The 21,868-nt window shown below is 41.0% G+C and overlaps 1 protein-coding gene across 4 annotated transcripts in view; it reads left to right on the forward strand.

Moving 5' to 3' along the window:
- FAM13B (family with sequence similarity 13 member B) overlaps positions 1-21,868 on the forward strand; it is a 49,436-nt gene that overhangs the window by 1,641 nt on the left and 25,927 nt on the right. For 3 of the 4 annotated variants that reach the window (XM_054168663.1, XM_054168666.1, XM_054168665.1), the window contains exons 2-7: positions 8,419-8,585; positions 9,562-9,752; positions 10,188-10,400; positions 14,240-14,417; positions 15,765-15,909; positions 18,515-18,672. In XM_054168663.1, the coding sequence (XP_054024638.1) occupies positions 9,596-9,752; positions 10,188-10,400; positions 14,240-14,417; positions 15,765-15,909; positions 18,515-18,672 (851 nt within the window). In that variant the 5' untranslated portion in view covers positions 8,419-8,585; positions 9,562-9,595. Of the gene's footprint in view, positions 1-3,039; positions 3,176-8,418; positions 8,586-9,561; positions 9,753-10,187; positions 10,401-14,239; positions 14,418-15,764; positions 15,910-18,514; positions 18,673-21,868 lie in introns of those variants that run through there. The other variant, XM_054168664.1, reaches the window with a different exon arrangement.

The following is a 21,868-nucleotide window of genomic DNA, read 5'->3' on the forward strand; positions in this document are numbered from 1 at the left end:
GACAACCTTACAGTACTGAAACAAATATCTCAATGTTTTGAAAGGCTCGGAGTGGAAATTTGCAGTATTATTTTAGAGAGATCAATCAAGTAGAGTGTTTCGTGAATACATTCAAAGAAGCTGACTAGGAGGAGCTCCTGGTGATTTCTAGTGCTTGCAAATTCTGACATGGACAACGTGTCAAAACATCTGAGTTTGGCAAATGGTTCTTTTTAAATGCTCGGTCTTAGTCAGCCTGGGCTCTTGCCATGTGCGCTGCTTGTAACATTGGAGGAGCTTCTAACAGCTCATTAAAAGACTTAATTTAACGTTTGTCACATGTGGCTGATAGTATGAGACCCGTGCAAGCAGTGAGGCTTTTCTAATGTACATATCAGCCTGTTTGCAAAAGCAGGTGAGACTGGAGAAACGTTCCATGCATTTGGAATAGACATGAGGAAGTTCTGTGAGCCCACCCCTGCTTTCTGGGTATGAACGTTTCTTGTCGTGGCTTTTTCCTTTTCAAAAACTCAACCTTTTGATCTCTGGTCAAAAGTTTATAGCTCAGCAGTGCTGCCCTTTTCTAAGGCTCCTTAGAAAGTGAGGAAAACCTGCCAACTCTGAGGTGGTTTTTTTCAGTTTGGATAAAATTTTGGGGTTTGGTGGTTTTGTTTTCTTCTCCCCCTCACCACCCTCCAAAAAAACCAACTGCAGCTCTGAGGAAGTGAGGTTGGTAGGAGAATGCCTTTGAGTTATCCTGAAATTCTGTAACACCAGATTATTTTTTGCTGCCATGTTAGCTAGCACACAGAACAAAAATCTGGTAGCCATTGGGATGAGTGTGAAATGACATCTTGCAGGGCAGTTCAGTATTTGGCTCTGTGAGAATGAAGGATGGTAAGCCTTTTAACTTTTTCCTTACCTTGTAGACCCAGTTATGTATTTATTAATCATTTCAGATATGAGGACTGTTACTCAGGAACTAAAGAAAAACCACTTTATCCAACACATCTGAGGAGACAGAGAATTGAGGGAATATGAAGTCTATGAAGGGCTCAGAAAGAGGGAGATTTGTTTCTTGGCAGGCAGTTATTAAAGAGAAGGATGTGTCAGTTATTCAGTGGAGAGGCTGTATGTCTCATGTAAGAACTGCATTCAGACAGAGTGTGCAAGAATTTCACTCCCTGGAAAGTTAGTAAAATTGGACACATAATTTTTGAATCTTTTGCTGACTGTTGTCTTCTGCAAGTTACAAATTTGACCTGCAAAACCTTTGTTTGAGAGGAGTAACTGACTGTTTCAAGGCTTTAGTAAATTCAGATTTGGCTTTGTGGTTTTGTGCCAGTTTTGTAGCCAGCTGTTGGGATTTGTGGAGGCTGGGTCAATTCAGATGAATTCTGTGTAATCTGGTAGCCTAAAAGCTGATGGATTTGTTACTGCGGCTTCTGCTGGGCGTTTTGGTTTTGGTGGAGCTGATCTGTTCAGAAGTCTTAAAAATCATAGCTTAGAAGGTGATTGTGTTGCTGACAACCTGTCTTGTTTGCCACATATGGGTGGAGTCGTTCAGGAGAAGAAATGGGTAATATTTTGCAGCTGAATCTAGGACCATATCCTGATTACAGTGAGATGAATAGTTCTGTTGTGCTGGTTACAGTTCAGCTCTGGTGGGCTCTCACCTGTGAATGTGTGAAATTTTATCCTGTGTGTTTGTCTTAATAGCAGAGAAGACAAACAAGCTTCAGATACATTGCACCGAGTTTGTGTTCAAACAAACAGGTAACAAAGAGGTTGCAGAGGGTTTGTTATATATTAAGATTTTGAAATGGTTTATGTACTTCACTGTCTGAACCTTTGTGAGGACGTTTGGGTGGGGCAGCTGGAGCAGAGCAGAATACCTTTAGGGAACCCTGCATGGTGGTTGTCCAGTTTCCAGCCTGGCTAGCTACTCTCTTCACATGCCTCTTCTGTTCAGCATTCCCAGCAGTGTATCAGGATTAAAATCTGTGCTCAGCTGTGTAGGATAATAATACTTGGACAAAACTGAAAAGATGAGAGCTGGGGTATTATGACTGTGGTTCTTTCTTCCTTTATGCTCTTTTTTTTAAAGCGAGTGTATTTGAAAGGCTTTTTTCCCCCCTTTTTTCCCAAACTTCACATTTCATTAAATCTTTTGTTGTCTTGTCACTCTTGCACTGCAACCAGGTTACCTAATTTTAGTGTGCAATGTAATTTCTAACCTTGTGATTTCTGGTGGTATCTTCAGATTTGGTCATGATCAAGTTGTGACAAGAATTGGTTGTGGAGGAGACCTCATTATAAGTCCTCTCTTCCTCCCCCCCTTTTTTCTTCTCTTCCCTTGCAATTCAAAGAGTCATTGCTACAGAATTGAACTCTTCTTTTCTTGCTCCTTCAGCGGGGATGCTGAGACTGTCCTTTATTTTGGTGGCACGTGGTCATCCTTAGGACAGAGGCAGTGTTTCTGTAGCGAGTGGGCGATGCAGTACATTTTGTAATGGTTTGAGTTCCAGCGTGTATTGCTGCTTGCCTAGTCTGGATGGGGAGAAACAAGCTGATGATAAATATATGTAATAGGATAACTTATGTATAATAAATTAAGTGCATTATATATTTATAGTTTGCTTTTTTTGGTGTCTCTGAGGTAGCGTGACCTCTGTTCCAAAGTCTGTCTTCACAGAGGCGACAGTTGTAAAGCTCCTTTGCTTTTCTAACGTGAGCCTTTCCAGCGTAGCTTTACTGGTAATTTCTTCCTGTCTCTTCCCTTACTGTACTTTTATAATGCCACTGCAATTAAGTTCTGTATTATCTGATGGAGTGGGAATTATACGTGTGTGGTTGGTGGAGCTGGCTTTACATTTGGGGGGAAGGGGGATAGGCAAGTAGGATGAATACAATTAGCTGTTACACAAGATACAAAAGCCTTTTTATTTATTAACTACCGTTGTTAAGAATGTGATGGGATCTGTGCGAGCAGGAAGTTTCTTTATAATTCTGCACATGTGCATTGGCAGCGGCAGCCGAGAGCAAATCTGGCAGCGCTCAGTGTGGGTGTGAGGCAGCGAGCAAACAGCTACTTTCTTCTGCTATCGCTGATGGTTTTAATTCCTCTTGCTACAGCAGAATCATAGAAGGATTATGAGTTGCTGTAATGCTGCAAAAAGCCTTTGGATTTTATCGAGTAAGTGAATATATGACGTTATCTTTGTGTCTCAGAACACTCGAAAATCGGTGAACGCTTTGGTGATCTCTCGGCTTGCTCTCGTAAAATGTCCATTTTTTGGGGGGAATCTGTCTTAAATCAGTTGCTGTATTTGAGGCTTTACTGATACTGTAAAAGTACAGTTGCTAAATGTTTAATTTGGTTCTTAAAGTGTGAAGCTTTGTGGGGTGTTCTCCTCTAAATTCTGCATTTAATGTGTCTAAAGCCAGCCCATTTTTCTGCCTCTTGTGAAGAGGCAGACAGGAGATGTCTTTCATGAAGATCTGTATTTGATAATGGGCTTTTTCAGAGAAAGTGTAATTGGCTTCTGTCAGCTGGAATTGTAGACTGAACTTTAATGGCTGGAAAATAAATACTAATCAATAGCAGGGCTTCTTGGCTGGGGAATTTTAAAAATAAACCCCCCAATTCTATCAGTTTTAGTAATGTCTTTTCCAGAGGAGCCTTCCGGAATTATTTTCTTGCATTCTTCCATGGTAAGAACAGAAAGGCTTAATTTGACAATTAGAAGCTTTGCTACTTCATTTCCAGGAAACAAAAATTACATGACAATTGCATTGTGCAAAATCTGCTGCTGTATTTTTTGGTGCTTTTATTTGCTGTGTCAGTATAACCAGGATTTTGTCAGCTGAGTGGTTTTTGAAGATCTCAGAGGTGCTAGTGGAAGATGATGGAAAATTTCAGCAAACTGAGTTGATGTTGAGAGTGTGTGTGTGAGAGAGAAAGCATGTATGTGCCTTTGCACATATGTGTAAGTAGTGAGTTTATTAATTAAAGAGCTGGTGTTCATGCTTCTGCTGACTCCTTTTGTGATTGTGTGCAAAACTGCAGCAAGCTTGTCTCCTTTTCATTCCTGTTTAACCAGAAAGCAAACATGTCAGCGAAGAGTTAGTAACTACCAAGGAATGAAGGGAGCAGGGAAGTTGCATCTGCTTGAAGAGACCTTCATTCTAACATGGTTTCCTTCAGCACTGCAAGTTAAATTCTGTAGCTGTGCTTATTTTAAGACATTGTGCCTTTGTGGAGCTGGGGAGGGTAGTCTTTAGACAACCAGCTTCTTAAGTTTGAAATAATATCTAAGCCCAACTGCCTGATATGCCAATCCCAACTAGACTAAAATACCTTTTGATAGCTGATTTCACCAACAGTCAAAAAAGAGGAAACCTTGTTTTATGAATCTATTTTAAGCTCATCTTGCTGGTTTTAAATTTTTTTCATTAAATAATTTGGTTTGACTACTCAAGTACATTAGTAAGTACTTAAATGCATCTCTAAGATGATTATTCTTGTTACATGGAGGGTATTCTGTAGCTCTTCCTATTCAAGCCCTTGCACAGCTTTGGAGGCTTTAACTGTGCTCTTTAGTCAAGTATTTGTCCTTTCCTGTGTCAGGAGTTTGTGGTAGAGTCTGTTTGTTTGTGGTAGTGTCTGTTTGTTTGCTTAAAGCCTGGGAGCTTGGGGTGAGGCTTTTTCCAGTTTTCTTTTTCTTTCTTTCTTTTTTTTCCCCCCCCCCTTTCTTTTTTTATGTATTATTATTTTCCTTCAGGCTGTGTCCCCTGCCCCAACCTGGCCATCTTCTCAGATTAATTGAAATAAGCACAGTTTTTGCCATTCTTGAAATCTGTTACAACTTTGAACATTTCAGACTTAGCTTAAAAAAACACATCAGCTCATTTGGATTCAGAAGCATGTTTGCTCTCAGAATTTTGCCTAGTTATCAGTCAGTCATGTAAATATGTCACATAAATAAGTCATCATACATTATTTTTTTATTTATCAAATATAAAGCAGGACCTTCAAAACTTTGGGCCACCTTAATGTTTTTGTGGGATTGTACCTGTAAATAAACTTTCTTATATTGCAGACAAGGAGCTCTGATCTTCTGTACCAGAGGTGTTCCTTTAGGCCCCTGGGTGCAAACATGTAGGTGGCTCACAGGGTGACAGTGCTGTGAAGTGAAAAAGCTAAAGTCTAAACCTGAGGTGCATTCCCTGAGAAGTATGACAAGTGATTTTTTGGTACCCTGTAACACTTTTTTTCCTATCTAAAATTTTTATGTGTAGTTTTTAGTTTTCCTGTGTTACCAAAAAAAGTCATCGATGACGTCTGTTGGTCCCACAAGATAAAACATTAGACTAGAGCAGAACAGCGGTCGTGGTTAGCTTGGGTTTTGGCTTCACAGACAATATGAATTTATTGCAAAAACAGGCAACTAAAAGAATTGCTGAAATAGTTGAGACTTGTGGAATAATTTTACGCTCAGAATTAGTGTTTCCATTCCTGGCATGGTTTCAGTTCGTAGCCCGTTTCTGGTTTATTTTATCTTTACTTGTTGTTTTATTCCTTTGTTTTAAGGCAGGGTGGTAGAGCCCTAAGGGCTTTAATATAAAATGACACCCATCTATTTGTGGTTCAGCCAGTAATGTAAAAGCTGAGCTAAATTTAAGTCTAAGCTTTCATACCTATTCCTCAAATGTTAACAGTTGCAATTGTATTCTATGTTTTCTTTAGTGGCGTTTCATATGTGGGTGTGAATGCTTCTTCAGTTGCCAAGATAAGTGAATGCTATTATGATGGCAAAATGAAACCCGTGGTGCTGTTTTCCCAGCAGACTTTATGAAGTGCTTGCTTTAGTTTAAAAACACAAACCCAACCCCCCCTACCCCCCAAACAAGAATTTGTTTTTTAAATAACAGCTGAGAGCTCTTAAATACACAACACAGAATGAAACTTGATGCTTTAAACTTAAGATGTTTGGACTCACAATGCTGCACAGGATATAGTATGGTGGGGGTTTTTTCAGCCTCTTTTAAAAGTTTCTTGTAATAGGTGGTCACAATAAGTTATGGTTTTAGTTCTCTGTACTTAAATTTTGTAGTTTAGGGGATTTTTGTAAATGTTTGTAGCAGCAAGAGAGGGAGGTAGATTGAGAAAGATGTAGCCAGCTGGTTAGGTTTTAGGTTTAGGGTGTGTGTGTGTGGTGGTGTTGTGTTTTAAATTATATATATTTATCTAATGTTAGATATGTTTCATTATTTAAAAAAATAGTTGTCTTTCTCTTGATAGGACTTGTGAAGCCTGTAGGATGTGAAATTGGGAGGGGGAAGCACCTTCTCAAAAGTGTCAGGGTAATACGGACAAAGGTAGGAATAGTTAACCGAATGGATCCGCTCCTATTTTCTGAGATGCTTGATCATGGCAGAAAAAAGAGTTCCAACTCTCAAAGTATTGTTCATTATTTGGTAAAGACTCTAGAAATAATTCTGGAGGCTATAAATCTTGTCTTAGTCATCGTTTGTGCCTGCACTCAAGTGGTGTACATCCTGAGTCAAGGGAAGGCAAGTGGGAAAGCTGTTGATCAGTGTAAAAAGTGGAGGTACAGTATTAAATCATTAACATTTTATGAGCTGGATGTCAAGATCTTTTGTTTGTTTCTGAATTATGAAGAAGTGGTTGCTTCTAATTTGCTCTTTTTATTAGATGATGTTTGTTTGTTGTTTGTTTTAGCAAGGCAGCCTGGAGCAATTGTGGCAGATCCATCAAAGACTTTTTCCCAGCTGCCATTAACCCCACAGCCGGCCAGCATGAGTCTTTCTGCTTCACTGTGGATAGGCTGATTTTGGTAGAACTCGAGGCAATAAACGGTGTGCATCTTTATAGTTTAAATATTGCTTGCTGCCTGGGGATTGATTGGTTAAAACAAACACAAATAAAGTGAAGCCTGTTGTCTGGAATATAACCCTTGGTTTTCTGTTGTCAACTCACCTGCAGTCTTGATCTCAGACCAGGATCCACTTGTGTGAGACACGTAACAGACTTACAACCTGTGTGTGATCCAAGGTGATAGAGATAGATGGCAAAGAACAGAAAAGGATATTGGTCAGTATTGGTTACATCTATAGGCTAAGATTTAAACACTTAAGCCCACAATACTGTTTCCTCTAGGCCTCAGTGCAAGAGAATTTTGAAGAGGATGATCAAGCAGCCTTATGTAGAACTTATGGCCAGCTGCCTTAAAACATGGGCGCAGTTTAAGGAGGATTTGGAACAGGAAAACCTGGATTCCTGGTGTCATGGGCTAAGGAATGAACTGACATTTTGGAATAGCAATGAGAGTAGTAGGTTGTAAGGACTTTGGAGATGAAGATGAAGTTGATGTCTTTTGTTGTGGAATTGGAGCAAGACTCAGAGGGAAGAAAAAGAGGGAAGGTGCTTTTCTCAAGTCTGCCAGTTGAATTCTCATAACAATCTTAATCAACAGAAGATTTCACTCCTTATATTATGAAGTGAAGCTAGGGAAGGCCTTTTTATTGTCTAATTTGGGTGATGTGTGTTGTGTTTGTGTGTATGTGTATGTTGCAAGCTAGTTTTGCCCGGTTAGAGCTGCTGGAGTTTATTTAGAAGAGGTAACGGATGTGACCAAGGCAATAGATGACTTTTTGATTATATTTGGATGTTAAAGCCGGCTCCATTGTGTCATAGAACTGTAGTTTCAATGTTTAGTACCACAGAAAGCCCAAAAGGCTGTTGCTGTGGCCCATAGCTATTTGAGAGCTGAGAACATAAGAATTACCCAGCTAATCAGGATTCATTCTGAAAGGTGGCAGGAGTGTGGGTGGTTCTAGAGAATCCCAGCTTGGGAAATTGCTTCCTGTGTCCGGATCTGATGACCACTCGGACTTTGAACCGGTGGCTGGGACACATAATTAACTTTCTAGAAAAGATGTTGTGTACCACTGAGGTCTGCTCAGCTGTTTTGCTCCTTAGTCAGGATTTTGGTTTTAGTTTGTGCCATGTAAAGACGGCGTGGTAAACTAGTGCCTGCGATCCTTCCAGAAGTGTTGCAGACATGGAACGTTTCTTGCGGTAGGTACTGTGAAACACCTCTGGCTATAACCTACTTAGCCCTTTGTGATTCTTTGGAAGAAGAATGAATGAGTCTGAAAATGATTTCATAATCCTTAATGCTAAGATGTCCCATGCTAACTTTAAGTTTGGTTAGCCACTAAGTGCAAAAAGGGCATTTGTTTTTTTGCATGCTGTCCTGTGAGCCAGACTGATGTGGTGTTTATGCTTCCTTGTTCTGAACAAGAAACCGATGATTTGACAAGGAGAATTCCTCAAATGTGATGTTTAGACTTGTAACCCAGTTGAAAACTGTTGAAAACTTTGTGGTTCAATAATATTTTCCTTATTTCCAGATTAACTGCTGAAGTACTGATCGAGTTCTGCTATTCTTCAATGAGGAACTACAGGCTGATCTTTTGCCATAATCTTAAACAACCATAAATGACAAAAGAATGCTTGGTCAGTGAGGGCAGCTGGCGCAGAAAACGTTTTTCAAACTCGGCTGTTTAAGTACTCTGAGGTAGGTTTCTTCAACTGCTGTGCTCAGGCTGTGGAAAGCAAATGAAGTATGGATTTCAGGCTGTCTAATTTATTTGTATTTATTAATCCATTCGTAAACGGAGAATTAAGTTTGGTTACAGTGCTTTGACTAGCAGTATGGACAGTATTCTATGAGCCATCCACTATGAAAGTGCTTGGATTTAAGTATGTTTGCTCTCTTTAATTAATTTATTTGGAAAAGACAGGTTTTTTTCTTTGCTGGAAGAAACATTTTGGGTTTGACAGGATAGCAGTTGCACTGAGTGACTTACAATGCCTTTGGTAATGCCTTTGTTATCTATCTAGATCCTGTATCAAGCAAAGACTTGCAAGTGAAGCTTGAGCTTCTGCACGATAGGAAGAATGGTATCAGTGAGCATCTAGAAACTAGTTTTGGGGGTTTCATGTTCAATAAAATTTTTAATTTGATGCAGGTGTTGAGAGCTTTATTGTGTGGATCAGAATACGCCAAATAGGTCAGAACTGCGCACGTTATAGTTGTGTAGCACGAAGTAGTTAATCATTTAATGAAACCGAAACTTGAGGGTTTGGTTTGGTATAATCCAGTAGTTTCATTTCCTCTGGAGAGGGTTTTGTGTTGGCTTTTCAAAGCCTGACTGATAAATGCTGTCAAAATATGTACTGAAGAATCTAGCTCTGCCAGAGCACCTTCGGACTAAAGTAATGACGTTGTAACCAGAATTTTCTGCATTTCCTTTGCCGCTGTGTATATAGTCTCATTGGTCCTTTATTGAGGACTGAGCAGAACACCTAGGTTACAGTCATTTATCTAGTTAGCTGAATTTGGAGTCATTACAGAACTTCATTAAATCAGTGAACTTGTTAAGAAAGACTGGAGAGTATTTGCATGAAGCAGTTAAAGCCTGTTGTGTTACAGATCGATGCATTCAGCAGCGTACACCGAAGGATGATTCTTAATTCTTCTTACTTGACAGAAAAGACAGCTTTGATTTTTGGCTGCAAAAAGATATGAGGAAGAGCTCCTCCCCTTCCTTGAGTAACTGCAACTCTGTTCTTGCTAACAAAATATTTGGAATTCCACTTGATGAGCTGCAGCAAGAAGGGCAACCAGACAATGAGGTTCCATTCATAGTCCGCCATGTCGTGGACTATATTGAGGAACATGGTATGTATCAACTTGCTGTGCTTTATGGAATGATTTAGCTGTTATTCTTACAGCTCACGTTGGGGGTTGGGAACAGTATTTGTTTTCTTAAGGTACTTAGATTTAATTGGATGATACTTGGGTTGGATTTTTGGTGATACACGCCTCCTTTCTTTACTCCTTATGTTTGATTGTCACTGTTGTCTAGCTAGCACTAATGCAGTCAGCTCAGTAGGGGGCTTCACAGGTGTGTTTCAGGTACTGCCAACATTTACCTTACTACTGTGTTCCTAACTGGGCAGAAGCCTCTGTTTGCAAGGAGAGGGACTGCTGGAAGTCTTGCGACACTGTTGCCCAGAAAGTCTTGAATTGTGCATATCTGATGATCAGCAATTTCTGTTCTATTTGTTCATACTAGATCTAAAACTTTCTTCCTGCAACTTTCTCTAAATGCAGGGGGTCTGGAACAAGAAGGACTTTTTCAAGTCAATGGGAATGCTGAGACAGTGGAGTGGCTTCGGCAACGATATGATAATGGAGAAGATGTGGACCTGGTTAAAGAAGCAGATGTACCCTCAGCTATTAGCCTTCTTAGATTTTTTCTTCAAGAACTTCCAGAGCCAGTTATCCCAGGCAGTTTGCACATACATTTGATGCAACTTTCTCAAGGTAGTAATTATTTTTGACTCAGTGTTTTCAGTTGATTCATTTAAGAGTAAAAACCTCCATTAAATTTTGTAGTGACATGAAAGTGTCTTTGGAGTTCTGTGTAATAATGTGTGTAGCAGGAGGCATTCAAATACACCTTTTCTTAGCACAAACCCCAAATAAATAGGGCTTTCTTGGGAAACTCAGTCTGGATTCAAAGACAGAGAAGCTGCCACATACCATGCTGATTAGTTGTGAATATTCCATGTTCTTGTGAGAGAATACTGGGACACTGGTCAAAGCCACTGGAATCAGAGTTGTTTGATGGCTTTCCATCACTTTAGAAGTGTTAGGGAATGCTTTTGTCTTCTTTTCTCTTATGTACACTGAATTTCACTTACTCTGTTTATGATTTCATGGCACTTAGAGCTTTTGCATGCTACACAGGAGCCCTCAACCCTATACTCATGTCATATTTGCTCTCCCACTGTGGATTTTTTTCAGTCTAAGATTCATTTGTAGGAGGGAAAAAACCACCTGTCATCAGCATATTGTTGCTAAGTATGTTTTTTCATATACTGCTAAACCTTACCCTGTTAATTTGACACCCATATGCTGGCACAGTGTTTTCTTTTCCAGTTCCCAACTTGTCTGTCTGTATCCACTCTTCTGGGTCTTTTGACCTCTGCTGTGTTGATTGGTGTTGGAGTTGATTCATAACTTGACTAGTAGAAACACTTGTCTTGCAGCACTGCTTCAGTAATGTTCTCAAAGGGTATGCTGCTGTTGGAGCTCTGCACCCTGTGAGATAACTGAGGGGTTTGCTGGTTGTCACTCTGCAGGAGTGTTGCTCATTTTCCAGTGTCAGTTTGTACTTCCTTCCAAGTGCTGGGCTTGTTTTGCTTTGTAAGATGCCCACTTTTGTTGGATTTAATTTTCTGTTGTCAAGTTTATTCCTGATAACTTGATAATGCTTGTGCTAGTCCTATTTGTTCAGAGGAGGAATTGGTTTGGGATGACTACAGAATAGTTTTCTTGTACTCTTGAGCTGTGTTTATCCCCCTTGGTGGCCTGTAGCTGGTGAGCAGAGGCCGAGCACTAATGGTGTGAGGTACTAAGGAGTCTTGTGTTGGAAACAGCTTTTGGAAGCTACTGACCAGAGAGGCTTGTTGAGGCTGAGGTTCCATTTGTCCTGTGCAGTAATGAGAAACTGAAGGGGATGGGAAATTCCATTAGTGATAGAGCTGCTGTGTGGTTTGTCTTGCTGATGTTCATTGGACCTAAGTAACTAGTAAACTGTTGTTTGGGGTTTGTTTTGTTGCCCCCTTCCCCCCCTTGCTCCTCATGAAAAAGATAACAAATAACAAAAAGGTTGTTAGGACAGTAACACAGAATGCTTCTGGGTGCTCAGCTAGTACTGCTCTGCCCCTTGGTTTGCAATGTTATCTGCCAGGGCTGGAGATGGGATTGATTGAGGAGTACTCACTTGGCATGAAGTGTAATTCCCTTCTGTGACTTGTGAAATACACCACGGAAATAGGGAGTTTCCCATGGTTGAGGCGATGGACTGTGGAAGGATTGACAGGTGGGTCATTTTGGGAAAAGAGCTGCTCTTCAGTATGTGAGACCTCATTTATTCTCCTTTGTTAAACACACAGAGAAACTCACTGAAACTTGCAGCTCACTGTCTCTGCTGTGTTTTTATAAAGTGTAAGATGAAATGATTTCAGAGAGATGTCACATCATCTGTACCAAGGAAATCGAGACATTGAAACTTTTCAATCCTCTTTCCTGTTACTAAAATTCAGAGTTTTGATTTCCTCTGTTCCAGTTCTGGCTTTTGATATTTCAGATGTGTCTGGTAGACACATCTTGGTTAGTTTCTAGATTGCAGTATCAGCTGCCTTTTATGCAGAGGAATTGCTTACTTCTGGTATTTGCTGGCTTTACAAGGCCTTCCATATCATTAGGGTAAGCTTAGTTCCCAAAACAACTCAGTTCTACAGCAAGGTATGGCTCATACACATCTTTGGAGACTCATTCCCTGCAGACCCTTTGGTTCCTAAAGGGCAAGTGATTTTAGTAATTGAAGTGTGAATTTGATCCCAGTGTGCTAGGCCATGTGTCCCAGAAGTGTGTATCCCTGGCTTACTGGCAGAGGATTTCAGTTACAGGTAAGAATGTTCCCACTTCCGGTCTCTGCCTGCTGTTTACAACCTACATTTTCGGACAGCTTGGTCAGACAGAACATGTGTAGATGTGTGTGAGGTGGTCTGGCTGTCACCTCTCTGTTCCTGCTTGAATGTCTACTTTGTGAAAGTATTTCTTAAGTTCTTGTGCTTGCTGTTCTGTTTCCTAAAGCATTTCTGGAGTAAAACCTGACAAAATGATATTCATTTGGCTTTGTTACTGTTTTGAGAGAATGTTTTTTCTGTGCCTGGTTACTTGTGTTCACACACTGTGGATGCTGACTGTGTCTGAGCAAATGATGTCCTGCACAGCTGCTGCCTGCTGTTACTGTACCTACACAACAGGGAATTCACTCACTTCTTTCATTTGGTATTAAGGACTAGGATGCACAGCTCTTATCTAGAGAAGCAGAGTGACTGCTCCTCATCTTCAAACATCCTTTTCCCTTTCAAACTGATCTGAGAAGAGTTTTCAAGTGTCTAGAAAAGAAGGGAGAGGCCTGTTGGTATTTTTTTTTTTTTCTCCCCCCCCACCATTTTGCTTTCCTGACATTTCCTTTATGTGGATTTTCTCTGTTAGGTACAAAGAATTCACAGCATCACAGAATGCCAGGTTGGAACAGACCCTAAGGATCATCTGGTCCAACCTTTCTAGGTGGATAGTGTAGTTTAAATGTGACTATAAACTCATTGAACCTTGTTACCCCTAAGGCTGATAATGTCATAAGAGGGGGAGATATTTTAATGAAGGGTATGGCTAAATGTGGGGTGAGAATCTGGAAGCTTTATGGTGCCCCTTTTTCAGGGCTGGAATGGAATCAGCAAGCTTCAAGCTAAGTATGCACTCAGGTAATTTGCAGTGAGATTGCTTAGGTTCATTGGTTAAATATTACAGAAGGAAGTAGAGTGTCCAAGTAGCTTGCTTGAAATGGGGAGAACTTAACTAGCTTTTAAGTTAGCTTACTCTCTCTGGAGCTGTTTCTGTCTCTAAAGCTTTTCTGCAAAGCAATTGTTACACAATTGTAAAATGGAAGGACAGAGAGGAGCTATCCTTACATCATCAGAAACTTGAGTGAGCATTAATTGGGAAAAACTGCTGTTTGGACTTGCAGAGGAGAATGTGGTGGAAATCATTGGTTTAGGATATCAGTTTCTGCTTCACAGCAGAAATTAAATTCATAGCTGAATGTATCATTAGGAAAGCAATCTGGTGGTGCTGTCCTACAAGACTAGGGAGGGTTTTTTCCTTTGTTACTTTCCTCTGCCTCTTCACCACCCCTTCAAACCTCTGACATCATTGAAGAAGACTGACAGAGTGGGAAATGAGTTGTCAGCCTCTCTTGGAAACATCAGAAAGGAAGAGACTGAGATGCTGGGACAGATAGGCTGTTCTGAAATACTACCACTAGGCATGCTTTTCAGTTATGTGGGCTGGATGCTTCAGATCTTGGGTTTAGGGTGGGTTTTTTTACTTTTTCAATGGATGAATGTAGTAGGAGAATCTCAGGCTGAACAAAGCAAGGCAAATTCTGACATTTTAGGTTGTGAGCTGACAAAATTTACTTTGGAAGTGCAACTGCTGTGAGCAGAGTCCAAAAGCTGGTTTATATCTGATGCGAAGCAGCAGCTCTTTTATTTCTGTGTGCAAAATACTGTTGTTCTATTTTCCAGATTATAATAATGAAGATGAATTTGGAAGAAAGCTGAGGTTCCTCTTGCAGCAGCTTCCACCTGTTAATTACAGTTTGTTGAAGTTTCTGTGTAAATTTTTAGCTAACGTAGCATCGCATCATGAAGAAATTTGGTCAGCAAGTTCTTTAGCTGCAGTCTTTGGCCCGGATGTCTTTCAGTAAGTTAGCTGTAAAAGTTCATGTAGCCTTTTTATCTGAGTTTGTGTGTGTCTTTAGGCTAAAGCCTTTCCCAGTCCATGAGTAACAATATGTTTTGGACACTATCTTTCTGTTCTCCCCTACCTTACTCCAGTTTTGCCTTGCAGTTGTTGTTCAGATCTAAACCATGGCTTGTCTATGTCAGAGAGACAAGCTTGTCTATTAGAGACCACTGGTTCCATTGTGGCATTATTGTTACTACACTAAGCTTCAAAATTTTTAGAGGTAGTGTGTAGATGACTACTTGTAGCAAGAAAGCTGTTAAAGTACAAATGTATGTTGGAGTTTCCTCTCTTCAGGAAAATCCCTGAATTTTAAATGTTCCTCATGAAAAGTTGTATTCATCACTTTAGTATAAAGCTTGTAGTGGTGTGAAGGTATATTTAAAGTTCTGTGTGAGTTGAGTTAGAAGGGACTTCAAGCACCCCCTAGTTCCAACCTCCTTCCCATGGGCAGATACTTTCCACTAGACCAGGCTGCTGAAAGCCCCCTCCAACCTGGCCTTGAGCATTTCCAGGGATGAGGCATTCACAACCCCTCTGGGCAGCCTGTTCTAGTGCCTCACCACCCTCGTATGAAGAACTTCTTCCTTAGATCTAATCCAAGTCTGCCCTCTTTCACTTTAAAACCATTACCCCTTGTGCTATCAGTAAAAAGTTCCTTGTAAAAAGTCCCTCTCCAGCTTTTTTGTAGACCCTTTCTAGGCACTGGAATGCTGGTCTAAATTCTCCCAGAAGCCTTCTGTTCTTCACTCCAGACTGAAAAACCCCAGCTCTTTCAGCCTGTCCTTGTAGAAGAGGTGCTCTATCCCTTTGGTCATCTTTGTGATCCTCTCCTCACTGGCTTTTCTGTCACTTGGAGAAGGGTGGTATCAGCAGTGCATTCCAGAAGCCTCCTGAATTGCTTCTGCCCTGCTATGCTGTCCCTTCAACAGGTATCAGGTGGTTAAAGTTCCTGATGAGGATCAGGGCTTGTGAGCTGAGGCTGCTCCTGTCTATTTACAGAGGGCCTCATCTGCTCTGTCTTCCTGGTTGGGTGTCACCTGTCCCTGCCCTCCCTCTAATCCTGACCCATAAGCTTTCTGTGGGCTCCTCATCATCCCCAGGTGGAGCTCCATGCTCTCCAGCTGGTCATTGACATAGAGAGTGACACTCCTTCCTTACTTCCCCTGCCTGTCCTTCCTAAAGAGCCTTTGGCCTTCCCTTGTGGTGTGGGGTGTAGCCCTTAGTCATAGAAGTCACTCACAGGAGTTCTTTGGGGAAACTTGGATTTAGGTCTTTAAACTAAACTGGTGTTGAAATCTTCAGCATTTACACAGATGTGGAGGATCTGAAAGAACAAGAACTGGTTAGCAGAATAATGGCAGGACTTCTGGAGAACTACTATGACTTCTTTGAAAACGAAGAGGAAGATTTTTCATCTACTAACGATTTAAGCTCAATAACTGAGCAGGTAAAGTATCTGAAATGGCAATATGGTTTTATTTCTGTTTGTGAAAGATATATTGACATTTCCTTTTATTTAGTAGCAGACCATTTAGGGGTTTCTTGCAGTGTGACAAACCCTGGTATTTCCTTAAATACACTTTCTGAACAGGTGTGCTTGTGAAGTTGTTTTGTGGTCAGGATGGCTGTGCTGTATAGAAAATACCGAAGAACTAACCCAGCAGTGTCCTGCTCAGCAGTCTCTGTTGTGCTATGTAAACAGTACAGCTTGGCAATGACCTTTTTAGGAGAGGAGAACTGTTCTTTGAGCAAAAGCAGAACTGTGCTGCTGTTGGTTTTCAGTAATACACCTAGGTGTGTCTTACAGAAGCATGCAGGGTCTCGCACTTCACCTGCTGATCTTATCAGTGGTGGTTCCCTCTGCCAACATTTTTGAATGGTGTTTCTGGTTCTAAGACTTCAAAATATCATCTTCACAGTAGTGGGGAAAAGCAGTGAAATGAGAGAAACAGAGCTGAGTGGAACAAAAGTACTCTGGGTCCTAGCATCCAACAGCCAGGATGGCCACATTCACCTGTCTGTGTCACTGATGGCTTCCAGAATTGCTCTGTGCCTTTCCTTAACAAATTGAGCTTTGTGTGTTAAAATCCCATGTCATGCTGGGATAAATAGAGATGGAGAATTGTTAGGGAAATAAAACTACCATTTTGTGGTACAACCTTCTTCTGTTGGCAGGTATTTTTAATTCTAATAAGTTGTGGTATATAAGTGATAATCTATGGAAGAAGTACTTTTTGTATCATCCAGGCCAGGTTCATGGATTGTCAATAAAACCTTGGCTCAAAACCTTCCTCAGAAAGATGGAAAGCTGTAAACTGAATTTTCATATATTCAGTTGGCCTAACAAATGATGTATTTTCTTTAAAGAGGAGAAACAGTAAATAACCAGCAGTTGCTAGGGAGGAAGGTAACAAGAAATACTGAATCTCTAAAGCCAACTATGCCACAAACCCCTCCTCTAGCAAGACAGGTAAGGCAAGTATGAGGGCAGCTGGTTGCTTCCTCTTCACTGCAGTAGATGCCTCACCCGTTGGTCTGGTCTGCCAAGCGTGGGCAGCAAGTTCTGGATGGAGCAGCTTCTGCTCTGCTAACTGTTCCAGCAAAGTGCTGCAGCTTTGCAGTGTTTGCTGTCTGCTCAGCTCTTTGCAGGAGTGTGTCTAGCACCGAGAACTGACACAGCCCTGCTGCATGCAGGAAGCTCTTTTGCAACCTGAGGCTGAGGACTTTTACTTTGGGCTTGGGTAACAGCTCTTTAAAGTATAGTTAGCTGAGCTGTACTCTCATGCTTTGAACTGACAGACTTGTCTGTGGGTCATGATATCTTTTAACAAATGGTTTGCCCAAGCATAACAGTCTGGGTAATGTGTCTTGGGGCCTTTTGGGTTTGTTGGTTGGCTTTTTGTCTGCTTGGTTGATTGGTTTGGTTTCCTACCCCGAGGTTTTTGGACCTGATGGGGTGTCCCTTTAATTTCGTGGTGTCTCCACCAGATGTCAACAGTGCACTTCTGCTGGGTCCTACTCCCTCCCGGGCTGGAGTGGTGAGGGCACAGAGGGGTGGCCGTGCCATGACTGTGCTGTGGTGGGTGGGACTTGCCCTTGGTTCAGCGGCACATCCTCTTGCAATTACAGGGGGAACTCAGGAATGAATATGTTTCTTGCCCTAAATGTAGGGCCATCTAACACACTGCACCCCTTTTAGAAATAAACACCTTTTCTCTGGCTTCTGTGTAATCCTCAGCTTCTCAAGTGTTGATTTTCCTCAGTTCAGTGGTTTTGCTTTATGCTCACATGGCAGATACTATAAAGCATGTTTTCTTGAGGCTGCTGCTCCTTTAATTTTGGGGGTTGCAAGTTTGGGAGATCAGTAATCAATCACAGAGGAGCTTTGTAATCAAACAGAGTCACTTTGTTGTCTTTACCTTTGTATGTTTTAGACAGTTGCTTTTAAAAGGTGACTCTTTTGAGCTGTCAGTTGGCTGTATTGTTTTGTTTTCAAATTGGCTGTATTTTATTGCTTCAGTGAAAAGGTCTTCTGTGTTTGGAAACAAAAACAGACAAGAGGCTTCATAGAAACTTCTCAATGCTCTTGCTCTTATGTTTGTCTTTAAGTATTAACCCAGTACTTTGGATGCTTAGGCTTCTGTGTAGCCTTTCATAGAAGGGTGCATAGAAGTGCTACGCCTATGTGAATAAGGCTGCCTGTAGAACAGGAGAATTATCTGTTTTAGACATAGAGCAAGAAAGGTTCTCTGCCTTGTGACCTCAGAGTGGCTGGGGTTTTGTTATTTCTTCATTCTGTGTGTTCATTTACTGCATCAAAGGGGCTTCTCTTTTGAAACATTGGATAAAAACTGCAAAGGGTTATGTAGCTTTTTAATGATGTGGAATGGATGGCTTTACATAAAAGCCAGTCTAGTGTGCCTGTTTCTCTAAACCTGAAATATGTTCTCTTACATGTACATTGCTTTTATACCTCTCATGCTCTTTTAGTTCCCTGGACCTCCTACAAGACATTAATTGTTACTAAATATGTATTTATTTATTTTTTTAAGTTCAATGATCTCTTGGAAGAGGAGGAAGATGTAAAGCTTGAGCAGTCTGAAGAACTTCCAGAAGATGGCACAGGGAAACCTGTTGAAAGGCCAGCGGTGGTGCATCTAGATGTGACAGGGAGTCTCTCGGATTCCAGGAACGTTACAGCATCAACAAGGTGACTTGTTTGTGCCTTGGAGTTTGCAATTTAGTCTTCTCTGCCTGAGAGAGAAGCTGTCAGGCTTTTGAGATGAGTGGTGGTGTCTACAAGCTGAAGCTTTAGAAGTGGATGCTGTTCTTGTAGTAGTAAAATCTGGGATAAAAGAACCGTTCCCAAATTCTGCAGAGGAATGCCTGAGAACTTGGATTGGATTAGCTATGGTGATTTATGGAGAGAAAGTGGAAAAGGGCATATTGCAGTGAAGCTCTGGGGTGATATTTAAACAGCAAACTTTGTAGCAGAAATATAAAAAGAATATGAATATTGGTGGGTGCAAACCCATTCTGTGCCAGCTTTCCAGCACTACCTTCCAGTGGGAAATCCTAGCACCGGTTCTTGTCCTGTGCTAGTGAGTAGAAATGTGTCCTTACATAACTCTTTTTCCTAAACAGCTGAGAATTTGTCCAGATGTGGGTGGCTGTTTTTGTTTAATTGTCAGTTTGATGAGATGTTAAATGAGAGAAGTACTTGGTTATTTCACTGGAGGACAGTGGAATATATCTCAAACAATTGTAATGAAGGCTCTGTAGATGCGAGTACTTCCTGAAAATATTCTAGAAGGAAAACACCCAGGGACCAAGAGGAAGTTTAAATGACCAAAGTGACTCCCCATAGTGGAGAGGAAGTGGGGAAATTGACCATTAATGATTTGTAGGTTGGAATTTAGAGGTTCTGGAAGGCCTTTAATAGGAGCAATGTAGAGGAAATACAGAGCACTTTAAAGATGACATTTTGTAAGGTTATATGTGAGACTTTGTAGAATGCCTTGCTTGCAAAAATCCTTGGTTTGAGGGTCCAGAAGGTCTTAATCTGAGTTGAAATGAAGACTCTGGATTGTGAAAGCTGACTTGCTAATATACTTGTAAAACACCAGTAGATCTTTCTCCAGTTTGTTTCAACTCTGCCAACTAAATTTCTCTTGGAGGTTGGTGTTTCTTTGTTATCCCAGTGTAGGAGTGACATGACTGGCAGCTATACACAAGCTGAGGTTTAACTGCTTTGTAGAAAAAAGTTATTAGAAAACCATGCAGAAAGCCAAGGGCTTGCATTGTCCAAGCAGGTGTGATGGCTGCTGCAGCTGGAGGGACCTGTGTTGCCTGCCTAGGAGCCAGACTCCGTAGAGGGACCTGTTTGGATGGGCTCTGCTGGTAGAGAGCTGTGAGAAGTTGCAGAGGCAGGAGCACTGGAGTAGGAGTCAGCTTTTAATTAAAAGGAGGTGCATAAGTACTCAAATGGAAGTAAGATTTTTAAGCTTACTTGCTCTTGCTTGTAAAACATGAGTATTACAAGCAAGAGCAGAGTTTGCATTCTGCAGATAGTGAGTTTTACCTTTTCCCCTCTGCAGCATGTGTTTGGTATGGGCATTGCATGTAAGACCTTGTAGAGAGAGGTGAGGAAGAATCTGTGATAAAAGTGTGACTAAAAGCAGAAGAAATGCAGGGAAAGTCACAAGTAAGTTTACTGCCTGAGCAGTCTGAAGGACGTGGATTTCAGGTTGAAATCTCTCCTGCTGATTGGTTGCATGTTTTCTTCTACTTCACTGCAAGTATTTGTAAACTAGAAAATGGGAGAAACATCATTCTGTTTTGTAATTTGAATTGATTTTAATAGTTCATTGTCTTTGCCAGCAACGGAGCTGCTTACTTTGAGTTAAATAAAAAGAAACCAACAACAACCCAACAAAAAAACCTCCAACCCCCCCCCCCCCAAACCTACCCAACCCCCCCAACACAAACAAAAATACCCCAAAAGTGTTGCTGAAATTGAAATTTTTACAAACCTGCTCCTTTCACTGAAAGTTTCAGAGCAGTTTAGCTCTGCACAGGTATTTAGTTGCTTGTGGAATGTGTAAGCTCAGCAGCAGTGACAAACTCAGCATGTTTGGGAGCTTAAATTTGATAGCCTGAAGAGCAAAACGTTTTTCCTCCCGTGTTTAGGGTTAATTAAAAATTAATAGGCATTAATTATGGTTGCTATTTTATATAATCTGTGGGGAAGGATAAGGAGAAATCCTGGAGAAGAAGAGAAGAGTTTGACTGCAAGAAACATTGAAAAAAACCAACCAACCAAACATACTGCAGAGAATGACCAAATATGCTTTAGCAAAATTCGAACCACATTAAATACTGTAAATCTGTTTTCCAAACTTAAAGGCTTTCATAGTAGGCACTTAATGGCTTTTGGGTTTTGGTTTTCTTTTCCTGATGTAAAAGAACAATTATGTCCCCCAGATGTTAATGCAGTTTTACTAGGATGTTTGTCTTGACATAGGGCCTGCAGCAGTTTGTAATGGAAAGAGGAGGAGAAATAGGACTTCAAATAGGATTGCTGCAGCTCCTTAAGCTGGAGGCAAAGTTGCCTCTTTGCTGTTGGCGGGTTTTGAGAACTGATTATCTGTTTTTTTGGGCTCTTCATGGAAAGAAGAGAAAGAATGCTGGGTTTGCATGTTCTATATGTTAAAGACTGGCTGTCTTGATTCGTACTATGGGGTATATGACCTTCCTTCTAGTTGTTTGGACTGTGTCTTGCTCATAATTTTGCTCACTGCCTTTTTTTCTTACGCTGTTTGTTCTTTTTGAACCGTGTGACCTTCATGCCCTGCATGGTGTTAATGTGAGTTAGAGATCTGGTGAGAGTGTGGATAATCATTAATGCAGTTTGATTTAGTGACTGCTTGAAAATGGTATTTAAAAGAAACCTGTTGAGTGATCTTGAAGCCTGTTTACCCAGCCAGGGGACATTGATTCCTTGCACAGGAGTTGACATTGTGTATGTAAAGGAGACATCATATTCTCCGTTAGCAGAAGCCTTTTTGCCAGGCTCTTTCGGGTTTGCTCTCCTGACTTGGAGAAGGGAATCACTGACTCAGCATTGCAGCTGACTTTTAAGACAGGCTGTTGAAATAGTCCCTTACAATCAGTCTTTGTCATTATTCCACGTTTTTCATTGCTGTGCTTTGCCAAGCAGTATTAGCTTTACTTTTTGCAGTTCATCTCCTCTATTGTCAGTCAGAAACCTAATATAAAAACTCCTGATGTGTTCTTTGGGCTTTTGAAGGCATAGGAGAGATGGCGAGTAGGAAGTTCTGTAAACAGTTTGTTTTGTCTGTATTAAATGCAGTGACAAGGGCAACAGCCTCACTGCTTCACAGGGA

This window comes from Dryobates pubescens, chromosome 16 (genome assembly GCF_014839835.1).
Source record: "Dryobates pubescens isolate bDryPub1 chromosome 16, bDryPub1.pri, whole genome shotgun sequence".
NCBI classification, from domain to species: domain Eukaryota; kingdom Metazoa; phylum Chordata; class Aves; order Piciformes; family Picidae; genus Dryobates; species Dryobates pubescens.